We start from the raw sequence: 26966 nt of genomic DNA, 5'->3' as shown, positions 1-26966 counted from the left end.
AATCTGGCTGGGGTTGCGGGTAGGAGAGCTTTAAAACAGCTGGGAATAGTGATACCTGCAGGGAAGAATCAGTGAGTATGGGCCAAGCCATCCCATAAGTACCTGCCAAATCTTCCTTGCTTATGCCTCTCCATACCGAACTTTAGGTTCGGCCCATTTGCCTTGTAGCATGTAATTTCTTCCTAAATCAGCAGGGTGGGGAGTCAGCTACGCAGCACCCTTGGAGGGCCTCAGCTATTCCAATCTCCCTTCCAGGCTTTTGCGGAGGCCACAATAAGAGCGCAAAAATTAAAATACTATGTCATGGCGATTAATGGCATCGTCCACCCCTTTAAGCTGGTCCAGCATCGTGCATCTTATAATTAAATAACAGAGAACGCCACTGTGTCGGGGTCACGAAGCACAACCTCCGCTTTCCGCATAGCCTCGGGGTGGGGAAACAGTCGTAAAATGAGATTATTGGAAGTTCTGACAACAGGGCTGCTATTAAAGAATGCTGTATTGGCGAAGACACAATATTAATTTGGATAGCCAGCAGTGTGCTGAAGCAAAGGTGAAGTTTTCTGGAAGCTCTGCAAACGCCGTCTTGGTAGTCAGGATAACCCCACAATTTGGTGTCATCCTTATCTGTGGGTTTGGGGTGCTGTGCTGTGAGCCCAGAAAGGGGAACTAACTGTAACTGTAAGCTTTGGACAGTTGCCTCCTATGCCCTCATCTGAGCAGGTGAAGCAATGGGAAGTTCTGGCCAAACAGATGTGTGCTGCTTTGTGTATAAAGAACAAACGAGAGTTTGCTTAGTGTTTCCATCTCCTTGCTGTGGTGTCCATGTCGCGTCTATAGAGGCAGGGAGACCAGGCAAGCTGATTTGCTGCAAATCTTCACCTTTCTTTAATAAAGCACTAGAATTTTGGTGTCCCTGCACCCAACTACTACTACGAGCCCTTCTTTGGGCCAGCGGTTCAGAACAAGGTTTTGGTGAGGAGCTAAATCTGACCTCTGTACAGAACAAATTTAAACCTCCCTACTCCTTCAAGATGAAAACCCAGATGTTACATACTCAATTGCTAGATTTTGCACTGCCATGATGGATATTCATCGAAAGATGGTTTGCACCACAAACTAGGCCTAAACTGAAGCCTTAAAATGCAAGACCTGTGCTCCTTTACGTTCCTTCTCTTATAGTCACTTTTAGTAATAGTAATAATAGTAATAGTAATAGTAATTTATTATTTGTACCCTGCCCATCTGGCTGGGTTTCCCCAGCCACTCTGGGCGGCTTCCAACAAAGATTAAAAATACATTAAAATGTCACACATTAAAAATTTCCCCTGAACAGGGCTGCATTCAGATGTCAGGTAGTTGTTTATTTCTTTGACATCTGATGGGAGGGTGTTCCACAGGGCAGGCGCCACTACCAAGAAGGCCCTCTGCCTGGTTCCCTGTAGCTTAGCTTCTCACAGTGAGGGAACCATCAGAAGGCCCTCAGCGCTGGACCTCAGCATCCGGGCAGAACAATGGGGGTGGAGACGCTCCTTCAGGTATACTGGACCGAGGCTGTTTTAATTGTTTGTCCTTGTTTTTGTCTTTTTAAGTTATGTACGGTATACAGTGGAACCTTGGTTTTTGAACGTAATCCATTCCTGAAGACCGTTTGACTTCCGAAATGTTTGAAAACCGAGGCACAAAGGGCTGTTGGCAAATTCAACTGAGAAAACTGAAAAACATGGAGTGGAAGCCGTTTGACTTCTGAGGCGCGTTTGACAATGGAAGCATTTATTTCTGGGTTTTTGGTGTTTGGGTTCCGAAACGTTCATCAACGGAGACATTCGAGAACCGAGGTTCCACTGTAATCACCTTTTAATTATTGGTTTCTATTCCTTACCTGTTTTAAGCCTTATGTGTTCAGTTTATCCTTACGCTGGTCTATGACCGAAATAAAGTTTGATACTGATACAGACCTCTCTGCATCATGGAGTGAGTCAACTATCAGCAGAAGGGACAGGGCAGATGGGAACGAACCCTTGTTCCAAACCGTCAACAATATGAACAAAAAGGCAACTAAGATGATCAAGGGACTGGAGCAACGCCCACCACGAGGAATGGATTGGGGCTTTTAATATCAGATTAGTAAAGGGGGGGGTGGACAAGAGAGGAAGCGCCCAAACTTATTCATGGTGCAAAGAAAGTGGAGATAGAGATGTTTCTCCCTTCTCACAATAGCTAGAACTCAGGGCCACCCATGAAGCTGAATGTTGGAAGGTTCAGGGCAGGCAAAAGGAGGTTTCTCTTCACGCAGCGCGTTCCGAAACTATGGAACTCACTGCCACAAGATATAGTGAAGGCTACCAAGCTGGACAATTTTGAAGGAGATTGGACAAATTAGTGGAGGATGAAGCTGTCAGTGTCTACTAGGCGTGATGGCTTTGCACGACCTTGGAGGCAGTGTCATGAGTGGGAGAGTTCTGTTGCCCTCATGCCCAACTTGTGGGCTTCTCAGAAACAAAAGGTTGGCCAGTGTGAGAACAGAATCCTGGGCTTTGCTCCAGAAGGCTCTTCCTACATTCTTAATAATAATAATAATTCATATTTCCAGACAGTTCATTTTGAGCATCCAGCTCAGAGATTGCTCACAGATCTCCAAACACATGCATACACATGGCAACCTCACGTACTTGGGTTTTTCCAAAGGTTCCGGCTCCTTCCGTGCTTTGCCTACGGGATTCTTCTCGGCTTCCTCTGCCGTGACTAAATGGAACTCGGCTTCTACTTTGCCCTAGATTGAGAAAGAGAGCCTGTTTTGATTCACGGTACGTAAATAACAAATAATGAGTTCTTCGTTCACTAGCATTTGAGAGCTCTTCTTTAGAAAATGGGTGCTATGAAGTCATAAGTTGAGAGGGTTAAAATAATCATTAACCACAACAACCACCAATAATTACTTACAAATGACTAGCAATTAATTCTTAAACAATTAAGCATTACATTAATTTTTGGTTGAGAGTCTGACCATGAGGCCGTTCCCTGTGTTCCTGTGTTCCTTCACTTATAATGTTTATCCTTACATTAATTTTGCATTTTGTTAATGATGAGAATGGGCTTAAGGGAAAACCAAATTATTTCCCTGCAATTCGGAAAAGAGCTCAGCTTATTCCAAGCCCAATTCAGACCTTCTTGCACACTGGATTGTGACAGAGTGAACACAGTATGATCCAGTTTCTCCCCCAACCTCTCCACTGCGCCTCCCTCTGAATTGCTCCCTCTTTTCAAACCCCAACCCCCTTTATCTTTGTTGCTGTTCCCATGGCAGGGGGGTCAAGATAGAGGGAGATATCTCTCCTTCCTCCCCTCTCTAATGCCTGTCATGCTGCTATTGTAGCATGTAAAACACAAAGAGCACTGGGAAATGCACTTTTCCCATGGCTACTGGTGGCAGTTGTGCTGGGGAAATAACATCTCCCAGTGCTCCTTGCGGCTCCCTCCTGCCATTAAAATCTGAACCAGAAAGGAATGTTTGGGCTTCTAATGCTTGCCTTGAATATGAAGAGAGTATTACAAGCCTGCCAAATTTGTGTTTCTAAGCCAGGAGTTAAAATTTTGGAGTATATCTCAAATACGAGTTGTCGCTCAAAGTGCTGACATTATCTTGTTGCAACTATATTAAAAGTACACGGTCAATGATTATAACTGCAGAGAAAAAGCTGGATTTTCTGTGACGCAGATGCACAGAGTCTGCATGTTCACGACGATCTTACAACCTGCACTTGCAATTTAATTAAGATAAGATGTCTTCGACACACACATCCTCTGAAATAATGATGAGGAAGTTAAATGCAATGAGACTGTACAAAAACTGTGGTGGGTGGGGTGGTTTGGGGGGAAGCGATTGGGGAATTGCATGTTTTAAGTATTAGAAAGATTCCTCAGGGAATAAAGACATCCTTCCCCCCAATTGTCAACCTGAAAAGATCCTTCTGGAGTAATTATGGCTGTTTAATCTGCCATAAATCCTCCCCTGTAAACTGCACTTACTCAGTGCTACACAGATGTGAAACAGTATGAAACAAATCGCTGAAATCTGAGTAACACAGGAAGTTAGTCTCTAAGAAGACAAGAAGAATCTGCTGTCCAATGGCCCACCCAGTCCGCCATCTTGCTTTCACAGTGGCCAGCTAGATGCATCTGGAACCTGATCACCAGGTTCTGTTTTGCTTAGAATGGTTTCACTTGCTTTTATAAGTTCTTAACCTGAAGCACTATTTCTGGAGGGTGTAACCTGAAGCATATGTACAGTGGTGCCTCGCAAGACGAAATTAATTCGTTCCGCAAGTCTCTTCGTCTTGCGAGTTTTTCGTCTTGCGATGCACGGTTTCCCATAGGAATGCATTGAAAATCAATTAATGCGTTCCTAGGGAAACCGCCTTCAGACCAGGTCCGGAGGACTTCTCCGCTGTCCGGGGCGATTTAAAAGCCCCTGGGAAGGCAGGCAGGGGGGACAAAGACTTTCGCCCCCCGCCCGCCTTCAGAAGGTGTTCCCGCCCCCCGCCCGGCTTCGGAGCAGCGTTCCGAAGCCCGGCGGCGGCGGGAGGAGGCGTTCCCGCCCCACCGCCCGGCTTCGGAGGAGGTCCGAGGACAGTGGGGAAGACGCGCTGCGCTTCCCCGCTGTCCCGGATATTTCCCTATGGGCTGTCGTCTTGCGAAGCAAGCCCATAGGGAAATTCGTCTTGCGAAGCGCCTCCAAAACGGAAAACCCTTTCGTCTAGCGGGTTTTCCGTCTTGCGAGGCGTTCGTCTTGCGCGGTACCACTGTAACCTGAAGTGTATGTAACCTGAGGTACCACTGTATATGATTATATTTCTATAACCTGCCCTGGGACCTTATGCCGAAGGGGAGCTAAGAAATCTTATAAACAATCAAGTAAACAAACAAATCACAAACCAGAAGGAAATCAGAAGAATATGGGGACAGGGGACCCAATTGTGATAAAAGCCAAAATTTGGAATTATGACAAGTCAAATTACTATGCTGCTGATCTGTGCGATATTTGAGTCTTCACGTCCTTCATATTTTTAAGAAGCATCTGCCAGTGATATCTGTGTGACCTGTCTAAAGGCTTTTTTATATAGGTAATATTGGATTACTTACTGTGAGCTCCCCAGCTTTGACAAATGGCCACCAGCCTCGGACCCTCTTCTGCTGAAATATGGAAATCTTGTTCTCCTCACTTGTTGCCATGACCATGTTTAGGTCGCAGCTCTTGGTGGTTTTGGCAGCTCGAGGAAAGCCATTCAGGTTCATTTCAAGGGAGCCTGGGGGAGGGTGAGAGTGGTCAAATTCTACGTTATTCCAAGACCAACTGGACTTTCCAAGAACAGGTTCCAAATCTGATAAATTCATGCCCCCACATGCTTAGGAAGTGAACAACCTGCCAATAAATCCCTGTAATTGTAGCTGTGGTGATTAGAGGAGGATGCAGGAAATGGAAAATAAACTCCTTATGTGTCTGTATGTATGGCATGGAAACTTCCATTAAAGCTAATACAAGAGCCTAACAGTTAATGATTAAGTGAGGCTGTATCTGGGACACAGGAAGATGCCTTATACAGCGTCAGTCCATTCACCCATCTAGCTCATTGTTGTCTACAATGACTGGCAGCAGTTATCCAGGGTTTCAGACAGGGGAGATTCTCAGCTCTACCTGGAGATACTTGCAGGCAAGGTAGTTGCTCTCCTAGCTAAGCTACAGTCCCTCCCCAGTGCTGTAGATGGGATACTGTGGGATGTAATCCACTGGGAGCAGTCAAATACAACATTCCTTGTTTTCCTAGAGTGGACATGCAATAGGATGTTTGGTCCAGCCAGTCAAAACTTCCTGTTCCTCCTGGGCTGGAACATCATTCCTTGCATGTGACTAGTGGGTGGGCGTGACCTTTCCAGACCTGGTAAAAGGACAAGGCATGTTGCCACTCTCTCTCTTTTCCACCTTCCTTTCGTCTTGTGAACTGCTGGACTGCTAGCCTGCAGTCACTAGGTAAATCTTATGGGGTAAACCTGTTTGTATATGTTTGAAACTTTAAGCCTAAAGCCTGCCTTCAGGGATCATACTGTGCTCTGCCTGATCGTGAGTAAACTTTCTTTTTGTTAGTTATAAATAAGACTGTGGTGTCTTTATTCTTTTAGGAGGGATTCAAGGGGTCTTACCAGGAAAATATCAGAACACATTTCAATCTGGACAAACCAAATTGAATTGTTTATTGTCTTAAGAAAGCCATTTCCGAGCCTCGGGAGGAGAGGGTGTTGCGGGCTGGCCCCTCCCACAAGCGCGGGGCTGGAGTTTAGCCCCGCGAGAGCCAGGGAATCCCCGGGGGCGTGCCTCTCCGCCTTCCCCCTGCCCGCCAATAGGCGGGCCGGGGAGGCGTGGCCTGGGCTACTTAAGGCCAGGCACGCCCCGGGATCGCCCTCTTCACCCCTCGGCAGCAGAGAAGTTTTTTCTTTTTTCCTTGCCCCAGCTGCACTCCGTCGCCCAGCTGTTGAGCGGCTTTTCCAGCTGACGAGCGGCTTCTCTCCTTCGCGTGGACTTTCTCTCCGCCCAGCGGCAACCGACTCAGCTGACTGACGCTCTTCGTTACACCAGAAAACGAAGAAGGGTAACGTAACGCTGTAGCCGCCGCTTGGGACTTCGTCCTACTCTGCAGCGCTTGCTTGCCTCCTGTCGGCGCTTTTGCCCACGTGCTTCGCCGGCGTCCCCCCCCCTCGTTGCTCCCCCCTTTTTTCTTCTAGGTGCCTTCCACCGCCCGGTGCTCCTTTTGTCGCCTCTGCGCTATTGTGTGTTATCCACGGCTCTATCCCGGCTGGGCACGCTATTTCTGTTGTATTGCTGCCGTTCCATCCCCGTGGCGCTGCATCCCCGTAGCCTTTCCTCTGTTCATAACCCCCCCTCCTCTCCCCTCTCGTTTGCAACTAGTTTTCTGCTGTGTAAAGGAACTTGCTAGCGAAAATTAGGAAGGATATTAATAAACAATATATCCTCTCTTGCCACCCTGAACATTCCCACAGATATGATGTCCCACTTGCGTATCCCACCACCGCCCACAAAATCCCACCCAAGCAGAGCCCATAATCTGTTCAAAATTCCCACTGCTGTTCAAAATCCAGATCACACCGCTCCGTTCAGGGCTTACCAAGGAAGTCGTCAGAGGAAAGCCTTTCAAAATCCCACACCTGGAGCACCAGTTCTGCAGGGATTTTGCGTTCCGTCTTCTCCAAGGAAAATATGTTCTCCCTCTTGCTGACCACCACTTGCTTCTCGGCCGGGAGATAATGGAACGGGAACACAAAGCGCCAGTTGAAGTTCCCTTCTCCGGTCAAAGAGTTGTAATGCACGTCCGTCTCCTGCCTATCATCTTCCAGGCCTTTCACCCACCTGTTGCAGGTAACATGGAGTGCACGAAAGAAGAATCAAGTGGAGCCAGAAGGAACTAGTCCCACCCTTTGTATCAAGACATCACATCTCTTGCATAAAGCGTCCTGTCCACTTTGTTTCTCTTAACTTTTCCAAGACTATTTCACCATTTAGCTAGGCATCCTGTTGAACTGTGCTTGCAATTCTTGTGATCTTTCAAACATTTGTCCCCAACAGTTCACACTTACGTGGTTGCGCACCATCCCAATCTAAAAGAGGTATGAGATACCAGGGCTATCTACTGGATCCGGCCACAGGCCCATCTTAGCCCAGCATCTGCTGGACCAGCTAGATACCTATGGGAAGCTCACGAGCAGGACTCAAGCAAAAAGAGAACTCTCCCCTCCTGCAGTTTCCAGAAAGTGGAATTCAGGTGTATAATACCTCTGACCTCTGTTGGGAAAGATGGAGGGCACAAGGAGAAGGGGACAACAGAGGACGAGATGGCGGGACAGTGTTCTTGAAGCTACCAGCATGAGTTTGACCAAACTGCGGGAGGCAGTGGAAGACAGGAGTGCCTGGCGTGCTCTGGTCCATGGGGTCACGAAGAGTCGGACACAACTAAACGACTAAACAACAACAACAACAATACCTTTGACATTGGAGGGAGAACATAGACATCAGGGTTAGAAGCCACTGATAGCCTTGTTTCCCATATATTTGTCAAATCCTCTTTTCAAAGACATCCTGGTTGGCAGGGCTGTCTTAAGCATATTCGGCGCCGGGGTGCAAAGACCAGCCCTATGCCCCCCGGTTGCCCAGTCCCAGGTGTGCAGGAGGGTGTAGCTGGCTGGCTGCCTCAGTGTCTCGCTGGCTCGGTCGCCCCCAAACTCGTGGCGCAGAGCTGCCCGCAGCAGAAGAGCCCGCCATGGCGCTCTGACCCACAGACGGGCTCTTCCCCGGACTCAACTCTCGGACCCTGAACCTCGGCCCGGTGCCCCTGAGAGCCCGACGCCCGGGTGCCCCGCACCCCTAGTGCCTATGGGTAAGACGGCCCTGCTGGTTGGTTACCTATTATTGTGAGTTTTGAGTTTTCCTTATGGAAATGTAGGACTTCATTTTCTATGCATGCCAGTCCTGTGCCTGCTTAATTCTAGTCAGGGGTTGAATTCTCAATGAGCCATTGCAGCAAAATGCCAAGGCCACAGAGCTGTCACATCCACGCGTGTGCACAGAACCTGCTAATACAGCTGTGACTCATGTTATTTTATTTTTTGATGGATGGCTCAGGTCATAAATTAATTCACCCTGTCAATGGATAAATGAGGAGATCCGCAGGCCGTGCCTGAGCAAACTTACCCTTTTACGTAGATGTCGCTTGATTTTTGTCCAGTGAAGATATTCTCATCCTCTAAAATGACATCTTCTGTATTCCAGATTATCACTCTCAGTTCATAACTTGGGAGAGGAAGAAGGGTGGGGAAGGAAGAAGAAGGAGAGAGAGCCAGCCCAGAATGTGAAGTTAGATTAGCAAAACACCGCATAATGTAATTCGCAGTCAATCATTTTGGTCACATTTTGGGGGGACAGATTCTAATTTTAAGCTGCCTAAATATGAGAAAAAGAAAGTGGTTCTGGGGGGGGGGGATGGGCCCCTGCCTCTTTTTCTTTTCTGAGGAGAACTTAAAATAGCACAAATGTCGTGTTTTCATATATTCACAATGTGATTCCTAACTAACTGGGATATTCTAGGAAGGAGTGGGGAGGAATTATACCAGGAACAAGCAGCAGCAAACAGTATGACAGCCCTAGCAAAGGGAGAAAATGAAAAGGAACAGTTATCAAAGAAGGTAACATGTTTATGAGCTTTTCCAGAAGTTAATTGCATCCCATCTCCAAGCACAACGTCCTGCTTGATACCTGAAATGGGCAAAGATTCAGCACAGTCCTAGTTTCGGTTACATGATGGGACTGTATCATAGGCCACCACTGAGAGTTTGAATTCAATGTAACATGGCTTCTTCTGACACTGTGATCTAATGATTTGCACTGATAGGTACATTATTGGTATTTTGAACTTTCTTGCAAGAAAAAATGCTTTATTGATAGCATTAAAAACTTCTTAGCCCTTCATTAATTCTTCATGGAGAGAGGGGAAAGCTTAATAGAGTCAGCTTCAGACTGAACATAATTGATGTACTAATCGTTTCTCTGAAATTACTCCAGACTAAAAAAAAATTGCTGCCAAAAAGCCACTGTTAAAACAGTTTTATGAGCCTTGAATTTTCCTTGGCTTTTCTGTCTGTTTTGTGTTCAACACACCCTCTCTAGCTGAGCAGCGTATTCAACGAAGTTATATGTTTTGTTATCTCAAATTATGTAGATCAAGTAACCTCAAACTATAGGGCCCAAACAGAAATCTTCACATGACTTATGACAAATAAGGGACAATTGGGAAATATGCAAATTTGTTGGAATAGACTCCAGCTTTACCATTTGGGTAATAGTGCAGTTAATGAGCAACAAATATTAAAATAAAATAATTATGGAGACAGAGCAGTGGAAAAGAATAAGGTTGGAGAATGACTATACACATTTTCAGAGTGAAATGTAATTTGAAATAGAGATTGCTGCCACTATCACATCCCACTTTTGCCTTTGGTAAACGGATCTTGCAGGTTTTTATACAATTTTGAAAACCTGCAGAACCTCTTTGACCAATGAGAACAATGGGACAAGCATGAGCATCTCCAGTTTTTCAGGGGGCCCAAGCAACATGGCCCCTTAAGTATCTAGAGGCAGCTGAAGCACAGCTGCTGAAGAGTGGAAATAAGTGAGGAATAATAATAATAATTTATTATTTATACCCCCTCCCATCTGGCTGGGTTTCCCCAGCCACTCTGGGCGGCTTCCAACAAAACACTAAAATACAATAACCTATTAAACATTAAAAACTTCCCTAAACAGGGCTGCCTTTAGATGTCTTCTAAAAGCAGAGGCTTGACAACCATATGTCAGGAGTGCTCTGATGGTGTTTCCTGCTTGGCAGGGGATTGGACTCGATGGCCCTTGTGGTCTATTCCAACTCTATGATTCTATGAAAAGTTTGGTAGTAATTTTTCTCTTTGACATCTGATGGGAGGGTGTTCCACAGGGCGGGCGTCACTACCGAGAAGGCCCTCTGCCTGGTTCCCTGTAACTTGACTTCTTGCAGCGACGGAACCGCCAGAAGGCCCTTGGCGCTGGACCTCAGTGTCCGGGCAGAACGATGGAGGTGGAGATGCTCTTTCAGGTATACTGGACCAAGGCCGTTTAAGGCTTTAAAGGTCAGCACCAACACTTTGAATTGTGCTCGGAAACGTACTGGGAGCCAATGTAGGTCTTTCAAGACCAGTGTTATATGGTCTCGGCGGCCGCTCCCAGTCACCAGTCTACCTGCTGCATTCTGGATTAGTTGTAGTTTCTGGGTCACCTTCAAAGGTAGCCCCACATAGAGCGCATTGCAGTAGTCCAAGTGAGAGATAACCAGAGCATGCACCACTCTGGCCAGACAGTCTGCGGGCAGGTAGGGTCTCAGCCTGCGTACCAGATGGAGCTGATAAACAGCTGCCCTGGACACAGAATTGACCTGCGCCTTCATGGACAGATGTGAGTCCAGAATGACTCCCAGGCTGCACACCTGGTCCTTCAAGGGCACAGTTACCCCATTCAGGACCAGGGAGTCCTCCACACCTGTTAATTGAGGAACCGTCCTAGATTCCTTTGTACCACCGTAGAGAACACTGAGACGCTGTTACTGTTGATGCACATTCTCTGTTGATGCAGAGGCTGGAATTGTCACACCTTTAACTAACAGCCCGCCTACCTCTCAATCACCTGAAGTCAAAACTATATCAGGCGATCCTTCTTTTCCCATGCAGATGATCATCTAATTATCAGAGTTGCATAGTTCCACGAACAGTGCTATGCAGGCACTGAAAGCTCCATGCATGGTGCTTTGCAAGCCCCAACAATCAGCTGACCACATGTGCAGGCAAAAAGGAGTGACCTCATATCATTGAGGCATCAGGGGATTAATAGATTGCTCCACTTCCACCTGCAAAAGTTGGCTCACAGGGGAGATAAGGATTTGACCCACCAGCTGGACCCACTTCCCCACTCCCGCCTTAATGGTCTGAGCTGGGGAGAACTGCCAAACTCCCTGCCATTGGACCCCCCCCAAAAAAAAAAGTTTGGGGTCTCCATGGGAAGTGAAACCATTCTCAAACCATTCTGACTGTCTTGCCTCCAGACCAGCTTTTATAAGCCCCCACAGCTACTTCTTGTGCAGTTGCCTTTGTTAATAAATAAGTGTTTTGCAAATTTCATTTTTTCTACAAGGCTTGATATATATAAAAAAAGGTTTTTAAAGATTGCTGATAAGGGATAGAAAGCGGAAGGGAGATTATTGCAAACGAAAAGGATGTTCCAGTTCCTCAAGGTTTTAAGCTGCATGACAACTAGTTTACACATCCCTAGGAAGATGCAATACTATTAACAAGAAGCTAAAGAATGTATATTTGCAGGCAGAGGGGAGAGTGTAATGAATTACCCTTTGGGTTTTCTTGGTGAAATGTCAACCGGCGGCCCTGGGAGAGGCATATCCTTTGGAAACATGTCTACCCACATCTGCACACGGCCCTTCAGGAAGGAAAACAAAAGAACACATGCGAATGAGGTGCAAATTCAGTTATGGAATAGCAAGACTTATTATTCTTATTAAAATGTGTATACCGACCTTCATCCGCATAGCTGATTCCAGACAACCCTGCATCTACTAATGCAGGCAAAGGGAAACTCGACCCTCCAAATGTTTTGGGACTACAACTCCCATCATCCCTAGCTAACAGGACCAATGGTCAGGTATGATGGGAATTGTAGTCTCAAAAACATCTGGAGGGCCGAGTTTGCCTATGCCTGTACTAATGCTTGAGCTACTGCTGCATAAGAACACAAGAAGAACTGTGCTGGATCGAACCCTTCTAGTTCCTTCTAGCATCCTTTTCTCACAATGGGCAACTTGATTAAAAAAAGGTAAAGGTAAAGGACCCCTGGACAGATAAGTCCAGTCAAAGGGTTGTGGCACTCATCTCACTTTTCAGGCAGAGGGAGCCGGCATTTGTCCACAGACAACTTTCCAGGTCATGTGGCCAGCATGGCTAAACTGCTTCTGGTGCAATGTGACACTGTGACGGAAACCAGAGCGCACGGAAACGTCATTTACCTTCCTGCCGCAGTGGTACCTATTTATCTGCTTGCACTGGTGTGCTTTCGAACTGCTAGGTTGGTAGGAGCTGGGACAGAGTAATGGGAGCTCACCCCGATGCGGGGATTCGAACTGCCAACCTTCTGATTGGCAAGCTCAAGAGGCTCAGTGGTTTAGACCACAGCGCCACCCACGTCCCCTAGGGCAACTTGATACCTGTATGGGAAGCTCATAAGAAGGACTTGAGCACAACAAGTGAGGACACTTGTGACTCTCAGCATTGGTATTCAGACACAGACCGATAACTCCAAATTAAGTAATAATTGCCCAACCCGAATGGGCCTGCATGTGACTGAATCCCAGCTGAAGATAGCAACAGCCTGGAACCACCCAGCTTTCCATGATTTCCTTTTTTGCCATTTATCTAGGCTATAGCATTTACCTGCTCCATGCCGGGCTTATCTTTGTGGTATATGGGCCGTGTCTCAATGTGTTCGGGCACCAGCTTGCACCCAACCCCAGGGATGTCGTTCCAGGAACGCAAAACCTTCAGCGCAAGGTGTTCATAGGATTCCACTGGGTCCTCTGCAAAAGGAAGGAGAGCACAAAACGAGCTGTTACGTCACACGAGGCTGGGCCTTGGCGGCAGCGGCGGCAGCATCTTCTCCTCCTCCTCTTCCTCCCTCCAGCAACCGCTAAGAGCTGCCCAGGGGAGGAGGCCAGGAGCAGCAGCCATGGAGAGGCAATGCTCCCTTGCAGCCGCCACTGCTTGGGCTATGCGCTGGCTCATCCTCTTCACTGAGCTCGGCAGCGGCAGCACTGACAGGAGAAACAGGGACATTCCAGGATCAAATCAGAAGCTGGGATAGCTTTTCAGGGGCGAATGAAGGTGTCGTGACACCCGGGGCGGGGAATCGCTATGTAGGGTGCTTGTACAGCGTGTCAGGAAAAAGCAGCAATGCGAAAGCCAGCTGCAAGTTGCTGGAATGCAAAACAGGATGTTGATATGTGGGACTGTACTAGTGGAACAAAGGGGCAGTCTATTCTTTGTACTGAGCAACGGATGTTAGCTCAGAGTGTCATCTGACCTGTACTGAAAGTACAGGGGTGGAGTTTCTTACTCTACTGCTGGAGTCTGGAGAGTGCAGACACATTTCTCTATACTGCTGGTATGACAGAAATAAAGCAATGTAAATAGATTTCTGTCTGTCTCTTTACCCCTCCCTGAGGGTAGCAGGGAGGAGGGGGAGAGGTGTGTCCCTCTCACGTTGAGTGGGATCGCTGATAGAGACCTTGCCTGTATCCTGCCGGGAGAAGCAGACGGGGAGGTCAACAAGGATCTCAAGCCGAATGCCTGGAGTGAGGCCAGTTACCTCTGACTGTGGCTAGAGAACCTGACACAGTGTCGCTATGTATGACGCATGCGCTGTACGTAGCAAGCCGCGCATGCATTGTACATAGTGGTTTGCCGGCACCGCTGCTCCAGCGCCATACAGACGGTACCAGGATCCTTTGCGTACAGTGCACGTGCTGCGTCGTTACATACAGAACATGCATGTGATGCCGCACATGCGCTGTACATAGCAGTTTGCAGCCGCGAATGGAGGATCCTTGTCACCCTCCGAGATGTGGAACCCAGGGCGCACTGTTCCCATGCCCCCCCTTATGACGCCACTGTAGCTTTTGTAATTTCAGGAGCATCCCTGGAAAATTGGGACACTTGGAGGGTATGTTAATGCAGAGCCAGCTTTGTTAGTGCTTTACGAAAAAACGTTTGTGGTTCAGCAGATCAGACTGTAAAGACCATTATTACCATTCTCGTCTGCCTGGAAGACTGTCTGCCCTGTAAAGACCTTGTTGCCTACTTGTATCTTCCCAGGTTGCATGTAGGGCCCGCTCAGCTTGTTATCTTTGCAGAGCTTGGTCAGGATCTCAGTTGGCTTGGTGGCATCTCGCCAGGCATTATACCCTTCACTGCGAATGAGAGAAGATGGTTTTGGATGGATGGAGCAGTTTCTAAAAGCCAACATTCCTTTCAGAACAGAGCTCATGAGAACATTTCCTGCCAAGGCACTATTCAATTTTGATGAGCTCTAGAATACTACCTGGCCATAAGAACGTCTAGTTCCCATTAGAACAGAGACAGAGAACCTTTTTCCAGGCTGTGGACTACATTAGTCTGATGGTCAGCTGTTTGGGGGGAGGGATGTCTTCCCATTGTGACAGCAGACTACAGTGGTGCCTCGCAATACGAAAATAATCCGTTCTGCAAGTCTCTTCGTCTAGCATTTTTTTCGTCTTGCGAAGCAACGCTATTAGCGGCTTAGCAGATTAGCGCTATTAGCGGTTTAGCGGCTATTAAAGGCTTAGCGGCTTAGAAAAAGGGGGGAAGCGAAAAAAATCGCAAGACTCGCAAGACGTTTTCATCTTGTGAAGCAAGCCCATAGGGAAATTTGTCTTGCGAAGCACATCAAAAAACGGAAAACCCTTTTGTCTAGCGGGTTTTTCGTCTTGCGAGGCATTCGTCTTGCGGGGCACCACTGTATAACACACGGTTAACATATACCCAGACTCACACACAAAGGCACACACAAAGCATAGAAAGCAGTGCATATATTCAATTCTTAGACACGCCACTCCAGTTCCACCTTTCGTTTTCTCAATGGACTTTTCTTTTTAACACAACATTTGTAATAAAAGCTGTCCAATGTCCTTTATCTGGTTTGGCTGTGTGAATGGCAAAAAGAACTTTAAGGCTGCATCCAGCTAAGTTCTACTCAAAGCAGATCCATTGAATGAATGAATGGAACTTTCTTTGCGTCAGCCATCGGCCATAGCAACAAACCAACGTTGTGATATACACAGAACAAAATAAAAAGTAGATACTTTAAAACACAGTTTAGAGTCCTGAATCAGCAGTCAAATAGTGGACCTTTTTCTGATTGCCCCAGCTAAAAACCTTGCAGCCACTGAAAATAATGGACACGATTAACTTACGTCCATTGGTTTCAGTGGGTCAGCTCTGTAACTGCAAATAATGCAAATGCGCATCTAAACTGCAAAAATGCAACTGCATCTGAAATGTTGTATGGAATTTGCATGGGCAAGTTTTTGCATGTTTACAAGGAACAGATTCGTCTTTCTGCTAAGACATCCCCCACTCACCTCGATCTTCTGCACCTTATCTTTGTGCACACTTTGTACAACACCAAAGCTCTTTTCCTTCTCAGCTGCTCCCTTTTGAACAGCTGATGGGCAGGAAGGGATGCAGACTGCTGAACAAAATTCAGCTGCAAGTCAAATCCAGCCCAAGGCCTGGAAGTTCACCATCCCTACATTAGGAGTTTTCTGAAACTTCACAGGCTGTTGATCAATTACAGAGACCTTGTGTCTGGAAAGAAGCTTACATTTCATATTGGCTCTGCAACCCACAGGTAGCTCGATGTCTGCTGTAAAAACGGTTTTCCAAATCGATTTTTGTTTCTCCAATGAGGTCATCAGAACCAATCATGTCATGGTCGTAGATCAGGACTGAAAGCAGAGATTCCTTAGGGAAAGTTGCCTGGATTTCAAACGACCTATGGCAGAAATATTGGTAAAATTATGTCATGTTTGCTTTCAGGGAAGTCTCGCTGAAATCAATGCGACTTAATTGGGGGGAAAGTGGCTTAGGAGTGGGGTGTTAAAGTTATAGGAACATAGCACAGGTTTGAGAGTTTAACCCAAAAAGGCCATCACAAAAATTAGAAGAAGAAGAAGAGTTTGGATTTGATACCCCGCCTTTCACTTCCTTTAAGGAGTCTCAAAGCGGCTAACATTCTCCTTTTCCCTTCCTCCCCCACAACAAGCACTCTGTGAGGTGAGTGGGGCTGAGAGACTTCAGAGAAGTGTGACTGGCCCAAGGTCACCCAGCAGCTGCATGTGGAGGAGCGGAGACGCAAACCCGGTTCCCCAGATTACGAGACTACCGCTCTTAACCACTACACCACACTGCTGGAAAGCTTTTGAAAAATATCCTTGGAATGATTTTTTTTCTGGTCACCCCAGAAAAACAACAACCCCTGAACCAATAGTCTTCTTCTACAAAATGTACGGCTGTGTTATAGCCAGCTATTAGTTAACTTTTCCCAGTATTGAAATGTGAGACCAACACTTGTTTTCTGTTACAGCTGAAAATGTGACTAAACTAGGCTTCTCCATCTGTTTGGTTTAATCTGGACATCAGTTACAAAATTCACCTTCTTGAATTTTCTTGCTCTTCATACATTGAGGCATCTCTATCTACTCCAGCAAGTTCTATGTTATATGGATTTTGTTTTTAATTCAAAGCATTTATGTCCCTCTCAAAAACTGGAAATGCTGCCAGAACAGCTTACAGATCAATATCCTCTCCACCCACCTGCAAAAGTTCTTGCCCTCAATCTTACAATCTTAAAATACACATGTAGAATGAGACAGGGAAGAAAGAGAAAAGCAAGCAAACAGGGACCAATTTCCAGATGTTATCAAGTTCTTATAATGATCATCTTGGGTCGAAGCACAGCTAAAAAATAATAACCAAACAAATCCCAAACGGCTGTTTTGGTGGTGTGTGTATGGAATGATGCAACATGGCTGACACATCAAATAGAGAAGGAAATGGAATGCGATCACAAAATGGTAGAGGCGTGTCCGTCCCCCCCAATCAGTGGAAAAAAGAAACTTATATAAAATAATAATAATAATAATAATAATAATAATAATAATAATAATACCCAGCCCATCTGGCTGGGTTTCCCATCTGGGTGGCTTCCAACAGAATATTAAAATACAATAGTCTATTAAACATTAAAAGCTTCCCCTAGGTTGCCAACAGAAAAAGTGTTGAATTAAACCCTCTGGAGGCCCCATGGCAATTGAAATCTTGGGGGCCCCATCACAAATTATCTCTTATATGCATTTTTTATTTTAAAGGCAAAGGTAAAGGACCCCTGGATGGTTAAGTCCAGCCAAAGGCAACTATGGGGTTGCGGCGCTCATCTTGTTTTACAGGCCAAGGGAGCCAGCATTTGTCCACAGACAGCTTTCCGGGTCATGTGGCCAGCATGACTAAGCCACAACAGAACACCGAAACAAGAGCAGCGCACGGAAACGCCTTTTACCTTCCCACTGGAGCCCTACCTATTTATCTACTTGCACTTTTTGGCGTGCTTTCGAACTGCTAGGTTGGCAGGAGCAGGGACCGAGCAACAGGAGCTCATCCCGTCACGGGGATTCGAACCACCGACCTTCTGATCGGCAAGCCCAAGAGGCTCAGTGGTTTAGACTACAGCGCCACCTGCATCCCACCTATTTTTTATTATACCAGCCGACAATTTTAATAAACCAATTTTATTACATGAAACAAACATTAACAATTATTAAACAAAGTAACATATCATATTATTAAACAAAAAGCTACGGAAGCTTGAGATGGGGATTTTCTTTCAAGATCTAATCAGTATTATCGTGATCTGTTGTTGCAGGGCCCCTAAAAGTTGTGGTGCCTATAGGCCAGTTCCTATGTGGTAATCTGGCACTGGACAGAAATTATTCGCACCTCTCCTGAAAAGAAAGAAGAGGGAAGGGTGCGTGGCCCAGTCCTAATATCTGCTGAAATAATTGGGCATGGCCAAAGTAAGAGACAGTAAGCCAAGGCAAGCAGGAACTTAGAGCAGAATGATCAAACAGTGTCTTGTAGATTGTGGATTTTTGAGTAGATATTTATAAGAACTTTCATGGGTCCCATAGGAGGTACTGGAAGGTTCTCTGACACCTGAGTTAAAGAAAATGTTTTAAAATACTTTTGTTAAGAAACCAGAAGTCTTTTTATTGTGTATAGTGGGTGAAGAGATATCAAGGGAAGATAAAAGACTGTTCATGTATGCAACAACAGTGGCAAGAATTCTTTTAGCCCAAAAATGGAAACAGCAAGAAGTACCAACAAAAGAAAAGTGGCAGATTAAAATGATGGACTTTGCAGAACTGGTGAAGCTGACAGGAAAAATCCAAAACCAGAATGATCAAGTATTCCCAAAGGACTGGAGTAAATTTATACAATATTTGAAAGATTACTGTAAAGCAATTAACATCACTAGCAGGGTTGTCTTAAAAAGCATCTTAAAAAGCAGAAACATCACCTTGCCGACAAAGGTCCGTATAGTTAAAGCTATGGTTTTCCCAGTAGTGATGAATGGAAGTGAGAGCTGAACCATAAAGAAGGCTGATCGCCGAAGTATTGATGCTTGTGAGTTATGGTGCTGGAGGAGACTCTTGAGAGTCCCATGGACTGCAAGAAGATCAAACCTCTCTATTCTTAAGGAAATCAGCCCTGAGTGCTCACTGGAAGGAGAGATCCTGAAGCTGAGGCTCCAATACTTTGGCCACCTCATGAGAAGAGAAGACTCCCTGGAAAAGACCCTGATGTTGGGAAAGATGGAGGGCACAAGGAGAAGGGGACGGCAGAGGACGAGATGGCTGGACAGTGTTATCGACGCTACCAGCATGAGTTTGACCAAGCTGCAGGAGGCAGTGGAAGACAGGAGAGCCTGGCGTGCTCTGGTCCATGGGGTCACAAAGAGTCGGACACGACTAAATGACTAAACAACAACAACAACAGCAAGTAGGGTTGTCTGAAGACTCGTAATGAGAAACTTCCTCCCTTTTTATTTTAACCTAAATTTTAATGTCTTTTTGTAATGAGTGAAACTAGAATTGGAAAACGTATGAAATGCAATGATATAAAGGTTGATTTTGAAAGCCATGAGGCGGGAGGGAAGGAAATTGATGGGCTCTAAAGAGCCAGGGAGGTAAAGTGGATAACAATGATCCGATTGTATATTATTAAATGGAAAACTAATAAAAAATTATATAGAAAAAAGGAAGGATCTCTGACACCGTGTTGCTGACCCCCTGAGTAATGCAAGGAATAATACCGCAGCTTATTAATATCAGCTAACAGACTGACAGTTTCCTGCATTAGCCTTTAGCATGCGGAGTGAATACATGGATATGCTGAAATAACCAACCTTTCTCCAGTGTACAAATATCCTTGGTTTCCTATTTCCTATTACATGGCCAAAGCAACTCCTAGATTGGATTAAAAATTGTATCCTGGTTGAAATGCGACGCAATTCTAATGCAAACCTGGCCTAAACATTTTAGTTATACGATAGTCGCAGCAGACTTGGCTTACATCCTTGGTGACGATGGTGGTCAAGGTCATCAGTGCTATTGCATGAGAAGAGCTGAAGCAACAAAAAACTAATTTGGGGAATCGCCGGATGAACTTGAAAGCCGAATAATTTGCAATTAGACAATGTGACACATTGTCAAGAATTTAATCAGTAATTTACGAAGCATCTAAAGAGACATGCATCAATGTTTAACAAATGCACTTTGTACGGGGGGAGAAATTGTCTGCAGCTAATTCATGACATCCGGAACATCACACAATTCAAAATAAACTCACCTTCCAAAAATTGGGTTCAGCTGCTTCGGAATATAATTGTCTCTGTCTTTAATTTCTGTTTTTCCCAACCTAAGCACAATATAAGGATCTGATTTGCCATCTGGATCAGCTGGACTAAGATTAAATGCCTACAATAAGAGAAAAATTATTAATACCTCCCAAGCTATATAACCAATTTAGAGTAAAAACCAAACCAAAACAAGTGACTCAATTAATTATTTCAGTTTTCTGAATTAATTTAGTTAAATCTTTCTCCATTGATCCTATTTCCCCCTAAGAAGACCAAATCATTCTATTTGCAGATAGGTAGCCGTGTTGGTCTGCCATAGTCAAAATAAAAAAATTCCTTCCAGTAGCACCTTAAAGACCAACTAAGTTAGTTCTTGGTATGAGCTTTTCGTGTGCATGCACACTTCTTAATGCACTTGGTATGAGCTTTCGTGTGCATGCACACTTCTTCAGATACACTTCTTTTGTGTGCATGCACACTTCTTCAGATACACTTCTTTCGTGTGCATGCACACGAAAGCTCATACCAAGAACTAACTTAGTTGGTCTTTAAGGTGCTACTGGAAGGAATTTTTTTATTCAAACCATTCTATGTTGATTATAGATTATTAAAAAAACAATGACTGGTAGATAGAATATTACGCTGAAGATTCTTAATACTGTTTCTAGACTATACTGTGTTTTGAAGAATTGTTATGTGAATCCTGAAATACTGTTCCAGGGCAGGGGTAGTGGTGCCAATTTGTGTTTATACTTAGAATAATAGACTTGTAGAATTGGAAGGGACCACAAGAGTCGTTTTCTAGCCCAACCAGTGCTGGATTTACATATAAACTAAACAAGCTATAGCTTAGGGCCCCACTCTCTTGGGGGCTCCCAAAAAATTTAAAGGAAAAAAAAACCTGGATGTACATTTCCAAAATATAAGATAAAAAACAAATAAAATAAAACCTACATACAGCAACAGTGGCAAATGGATTTAGATACCTATTAGGTCCATAAATTACCATACAGCATATATTAAACACAAAAAGTGACAATTTGTTGTTGACAAAGGACAGCTGGACATATAAAGGGCCCCATTACCTTCAGTAGCTTAGGGCCTCATCAAACCTCAATCCGGCCATGAACCCAACCCCTTGGAATCTCCCAACCCTGAGACTAAGAGTCTCATGCTCTACAGACTGAGCTGTGCTTAATTTATACTAATTTTTTTGTAATACAGTCATACCTCGGGTTACAGACGCTTCAGGTTGTGTTTTTTCGGGTTACGGACCGCTGAAACCCGGAAGTACCGGAACGGGTTCCTTCCAGGTTTTGGCGGTCACGCACAGAAATGATAAGTTGCGCTTTGCGCATGCGCAGAAGCACCAAATCGCAACCTGCGTGTGCACATACATGGGTTGCGAATGCTGCGGGTTGCGAATGTGCCTCCCGCCCAGGTCACGTTCGCAACCCGAGCGTCCACTGTAGTTTTATAGGGAAGTAAAATCAACAAATAATCCCAGACGATGCACTGCACTGACCAAGGCTCCAGCCTACTTGCCATTCTGGCAGGTAGCTAGAGTCTGGCCAATGCAACACTTGGCTTCACTGAGCGTGTCATGGCTTGGGGCTACCTTAGAAGGTGACCCGGAAACTACAACTAATCCAGAATGCAGCAGCCAGACTGGTGATTGGGAGCGGCCACCGAGACCATATAACACCGGTCTTGAAAGACCTACATTGGCTCCCAGTACGTTTCCGAGCACAATTCAAAGTGTTGGTGCTGACCTTTAAAGCCCTAAACGGCCTCGGTCCAGTATATCTGAAGGAGCGTCTCCCCATCGTTCTGCCCGGACACTGAGGTCCAGCGCCGAGGGCCTTCTGGCGGTTCCCTCACTGCGAGAAGCCAAGTTACAGGGAACCAGGCAGAGGGCCTTCTCGGTGGTGGCGCCCTCCCTGTGGAACGCCCTCCCACCAGATGTCAAAGAGAACAACAACTACCAGACTTTTAGAAGACATCTGAAGGCAGCCCTGTTTAGGGAAGCTTTTAATGTTTGATGTATCACAGTATTTTAATATTCTTTTGGAAGCCGCCCAGAGTGGCTGGGGAGGCCCGGCCAGATGGGCGGGGTATAAATAATAAATTATTATTATTATATTATTATTGACCCCGCCCCTGTCAGGTGCTGCCTGTTGTTCACCCCCTGCTGGGCTTCAGGGTCCAAGGCTTTGGCCCCAGACTCCGCACCTAACAGAACCATCAGTTATACTTACTGCGACAACGTATACTCTGATGAGAACTTTCACCGAGTGGTTGGGAGGGATGCCCTGCAAGATTCTTGGCTGGCCTCCGTCTCCTGAGCAGCCGTCTTCTGGACTTTTGTAGATGCAGAAACAGCCCTGTTAATACACAGCATGGATATAGATCGTTCCTAGTGCCAAACCGAAATCAGCAGATGCAGACATAATGTCATGCTTGCAGTGGTTTTTTGTTTACAAATGCATTCAACACATATCTTAAAAAAAAAAAGATTACATGCTATTACAGTGATACCTTGGTTCTCAAACGCCTTGGTACTCAAACAACTTGGAACCCAAACACTGCAAACCTGGAAGTAAGTGTTCCTGTTTGCGAACTTTTTTCAGAAGCCGAACGTGCTCCATTTTGAGTGTTACGCTTCCGTTTTGAGTGCAACAGTTCTGTTTTGAGTGTTACACTGAGGTCGCCTGTTTTCGCTGTTTATTTTGTGTTTTGGTTTTTGCGGCTCTTTGTTTGTTTGTTTTTGTGACTGTGTGGAACCCAGCTCAGCTCCTGATTGATTGTGTGACTGAAGTACATTGTTTTTTGCTTTCGTTTTAGGGATCAATGGTCTCTTTAGATAGTAAAATTCATGTTCAATTGCTGTTTTAGGGGCTGTTTTTAGAAGTCTGGAATGGATTAATCCGTTTTGCATTACTTTCTATGGGAAAGCGCACCTTGGTTTTGGAACAGACTTCCAGAATGGATTAAGTTTGAGAACCAAGGTAGCACTGTACTCCCAAGAGTTTTTGGGAGACCCCTATTCCTCTCTCAGAACTACCATTTCCAGACTTCCCTGAGAGGAGGGATGGGTGGTTAAACACCTGTGGTAGTTGTGGCTCTGTGAGGGAAACAGGGTTTGTTTAACACTAAAGCTCCCAGGATTCTTTGTGTAGTAAGCTATGACTATTTAAAGTGGCGTAATGGTGTTTTAAATGTATTGTGTGAATGTGGCCTGAATACATTGCCACAGCTTGGTTCTTTTGGCGTTGACAGATTAAGGTGTAATAAGAATCTTAATTTTTAACATTTCAATTAAGTGATCTGAAGACAACAGCCTGAGGGTTGTTCTGAAATTGGGAATAACTCTATTTTCATGAGTTAATTGAATTTATGATAGAGGTACTGAAAGCTTGTCCTCTTTTTAGATTTAGGACAGGGAATCCCTGTGGTTTTTCAATCAATGAAGGATCACAGGTTCTGCCCCCCCCAAAAAATGTGTTTAGTTTGGTTAATCTACTATGTATGGCATACTCTGTGCACTGCCCCACAAATGCTAGCAAACTTAAATATTACCAAGTAAAAATGAATTTCTGTGCAACATGGATTTCTTTATTTCCACGCGGTACTTTTCACAATACCTTAAACTTCCCTACGATCCTGTCCTCATAGTCGCTGTGATCTTCATCAGTGGACTTGCCTCGGAAGAGTTCAAACGTTTTCACCCAGTCTTCAAAGTTGTTAAATTCACTCTCCAAATCTCCATCGTAGATCTTTGGAAGAGATTGACCAACATTTCACAACTGAGAAAGCAGTGGGAGCAGTTTCAGAACAAAAATTTAAGCAAAATGAGTGGAAGCAGGAAACTGGGGAAATATGTGAGCTGAGCACCTAGGATTTGTGCTGATTCTCCCAAATTAGCAGAATAACCCGGATTTCCAAAAATGAATGAACTTTACCTCCAGGGTTGCTAGATTTGGAGGGGCCTCCTTCACTTTCTTCTTGAGCAACTTGTCTTTCTTCTTTCTGTCTGGCTCGTCTTCAATGCTCAGTGCTACGTGCCCAGAGGTCTGTTTCGCTACAGAGATTAAATGGAACAGGTTTTGTTTACCATTACAAATGACTGCATCGAAAGATGAACCTCAAGCCTATTCTCTGTTTATTGTAAGGTAAAGGTAAAGGGACCCCTGACCATTAGGTCCAGTCATGGCCGACTCTGGGGTTGCGGCGCTCATCTCGCTTTATTGGCCGAGGGAGCCGGCGTACAGCTTCTGGGTCATGTGGCAAGCATGACTAAGCCACTTCTGGCAAACCAGAGCAGCGCACGGAAACGCCGTTTACCTTCCCCGCCAGAGCGGTACCTATTTATCTACTTGCAGTTTGACGTGCTTTCGAACTGCTAGGTTGGCAGGAGCAGGGACCGAGCAATGGGAGCTCACCCCGTTGCGGGGATTCGAACCGCCAACCTTCTGATCGGCAAGCCCTAGGCTCTGTGGTTTAACCTGTGTCCCTCTGTTTATTGTAGCAAATAAATAAATAGTAGCTGCAATGCTATGATGATAGAACTAAGGTTGGAAGAGGATGTCTCTCCTGGGAACTGTAACAACTGAATTCCCCCCCTTAAAAAAAAAGAACATTATTGTCGGCTGCATGCATGCCTTACATTTAAAAATCACATTTTCCCCACCCCAAAGAAGCCTGGGAACCATAGTTTGCCCCTCACAGAGCTACAGTTCCCAGCGTCCTTAACAAAGTACATGTCAGGCTTCAGGAAATCGGCTTCCTCCTCCATGGCAGTAAACAAAAGATCAAACGAAAGGAATGTCTTACCAGTTAGAATCTTTAATAATTACAGTGAGAGAACAAAGAAATGGCGGTGCTCCCAATTAAGGGTCACACCCCCTTCCATCCCTATTAATCTACGTCATTCCTATGTCTTGTCACCTGAGCTTGTACCCTCCGTGCTTTCTGTTCTGCCACTTTCTGAGTTCTCCGTGATTTTGGAGAAGCGGGATGAATTCTGTCCAGAGATTGTGAATCTGTTAACTCTCTCTCTTCCAGTGTTTCTTCTCCTAGCTGTTCCCCATCCAGTACTTCCCAGCTTCTGCCTTCTGAACTATGTCCCTCTGCAAACCACTGTTCCAAATCTATACTCCTGCTCCTGGGAAGATTCAGGATCTGAATCAGGAGAGGCTCCCACCCTTCCTCCTCAGCGCAGCCCACCTCAGCATGGTCCCTGACAGTACGGCTCCCAGGATTCTTTGGGGATGATGGTGGATGTGATTTAAATCAATGGCATGTATTCTATCCCATCTGTTACACAGGTTTCCCAGTTAACTCCAATTCAAGTTACTAGTCAGGTCCCCCCATTTCTTTAGCTTCAGCAGACCAGGTTCTCACTGGAGCAATGATGGTCACATCCTTTATATTCTCCCTATTTGTTTCCCTACTTTTTATTTATTTATTTATTTATTTAAAAAGCTATTTTTATTTAACTAGATTGAATAAGTTGCTTACACAAGATATACATTAAAATCACAGACAGAATCAGGTGTAAAAAAAGAAGAAAGCTTAAAACTTTTCAAAATAAAGCCCAGCAGTTTGAAAATAGAAATTCTAAAATAAAATTGCATATTAAAATACATGTCAAATTTGCAGACTTGCTTAAAAATGAAAAGTTTTTTAGCGAGAACCAAAAACAGTATACCAATGGGGTCTGCCAGTTATCAAAGAACAGGGAGTTCCATATTGTTGGTGGTGTCACTATTAATTATATCAGTATGTTTTTTTTATCCACTGTGCCTAACTTCAGGCTTAGCAAATTGTTTCCCATCCCTTGGCATCAGCATCAAGATTTTTATGATGCAACATCAAATTAGTTGGCACTGACCCTGCATAAGACTAAAGTAGCATTTCAGAGGTCTAGGGTCCACACCAGTGTAAAATGCCTATGTGCCTCAAATGTACTTTCTTATTTATTTTTTTTTTTTTTAAAGAAAATGCAGGTGGGATCCTTTATCCTAATTCCCACCCACCAGGTTCATCAGAAAGGAAGTGGGGGGAAACTGCAGCCCACTAGCAGCTGAATTGAAGAATTGTCTTTAAGGTGACGGGCAAAGTTATTTTGGACATGGATACAGCAATCATAAAAAAAAGGACTCCTTGCCGGCCTATCAAGATGTTTCAATCATGCGGAGACACAAATTGCCTGCATAATTAGATTTCTGGCAAGCTCTGCTACACCAGTGAGTTAATGATTGAAATTCCATGCACCTGCAGTTTTCGGGCCAGCAATAAATTAGGTCAAATCTACGCCACACTCGTGGAGTTAAGTTTAAAAACAGGCAAACAGGCAAACAGGCAAACAAATAATTAAGGGTCAGACACAGTTATAAAAGACAGGGTATGCCAAGAACCAAGATATTAGCTGCCAGATCTCCAGCAAAGCCTCCCCTGAAATATTTTGGCTTTATTTGACTCTTGGTGTGTCTGTGCTTAGGGCCAAGCTAAATGTCTTAGCAACAGCATGAATTGTTATATAAACAGCAGCCAAGGGGGGCCTCAGCAGAACTGGAACCACGGGAGGTGAACAAGCTAGAATCATAGAGCTGAAAGGGATCCAAGGGTCATCTAGTCCAACCCCCTACAATTCAGGAATGTCAGCAAAAGCATCCATGACAGATGTCCATCCAACTTTTGCTTAAAAACCTCCAAGGAAGGAGACCCACAGTGGGCGGGATGGTATACACATAGTAAAAGGTAAAAGGACGCAGGTGGCGTTGTGGTCTAAACCACTGAGCCTCTTGGGCTTGCCAGTCAG

At 45.1% G+C, this 26966-nt stretch overlaps 1 protein-coding gene across 2 annotated transcripts in view; it reads right to left on the bottom strand.

Annotated features, from left to right (window-relative positions):
- The window catches only part of FER1L6 (fer-1 like family member 6), a 114490-nt gene that overhangs the window by 1819 nt on the left and 85705 nt on the right, over nucleotides 1-26966 (bottom strand). For both annotated transcript variants that reach the window (XM_082235428.1, XM_082235427.1), the window contains exons 29-40: nucleotides 24106-24224; nucleotides 23788-23919; nucleotides 22402-22527; nucleotides 20134-20261; nucleotides 16052-16222; nucleotides 14458-14618; nucleotides 13087-13229; nucleotides 11991-12079; nucleotides 8759-8857; nucleotides 7179-7420; nucleotides 5143-5306; nucleotides 2673-2773 (exon numbers count right to left, since the gene is read on the bottom strand). In XM_082235428.1, coding sequence (XP_082091554.1) covers nucleotides 2673-2773; nucleotides 5143-5306; nucleotides 7179-7420; nucleotides 8759-8857; nucleotides 11991-12079; nucleotides 13087-13229; nucleotides 14458-14618; nucleotides 16052-16222; nucleotides 20134-20261; nucleotides 22402-22527; nucleotides 23788-23919; nucleotides 24106-24224 — 1675 coding nt within the window. The remainder of the gene's footprint in view (nucleotides 1-2672; nucleotides 2774-5142; nucleotides 5307-7178; nucleotides 7421-8758; nucleotides 8858-11990; nucleotides 12080-13086; nucleotides 13230-14457; nucleotides 14619-16051; nucleotides 16223-20133; nucleotides 20262-22401; nucleotides 22528-23787; nucleotides 23920-24105; nucleotides 24225-26966) is intronic.

This window comes from Podarcis vaucheri, assembly GCF_965113315.1.
Source record: "Podarcis vaucheri genome assembly, chromosome: 8".
NCBI classification, from domain to species: Eukaryota; Metazoa; Chordata; class Lepidosauria; order Squamata; family Lacertidae; genus Podarcis; species Podarcis vaucheri.
This window is presented reverse-complemented; position numbering and strand designations above follow the sequence as displayed.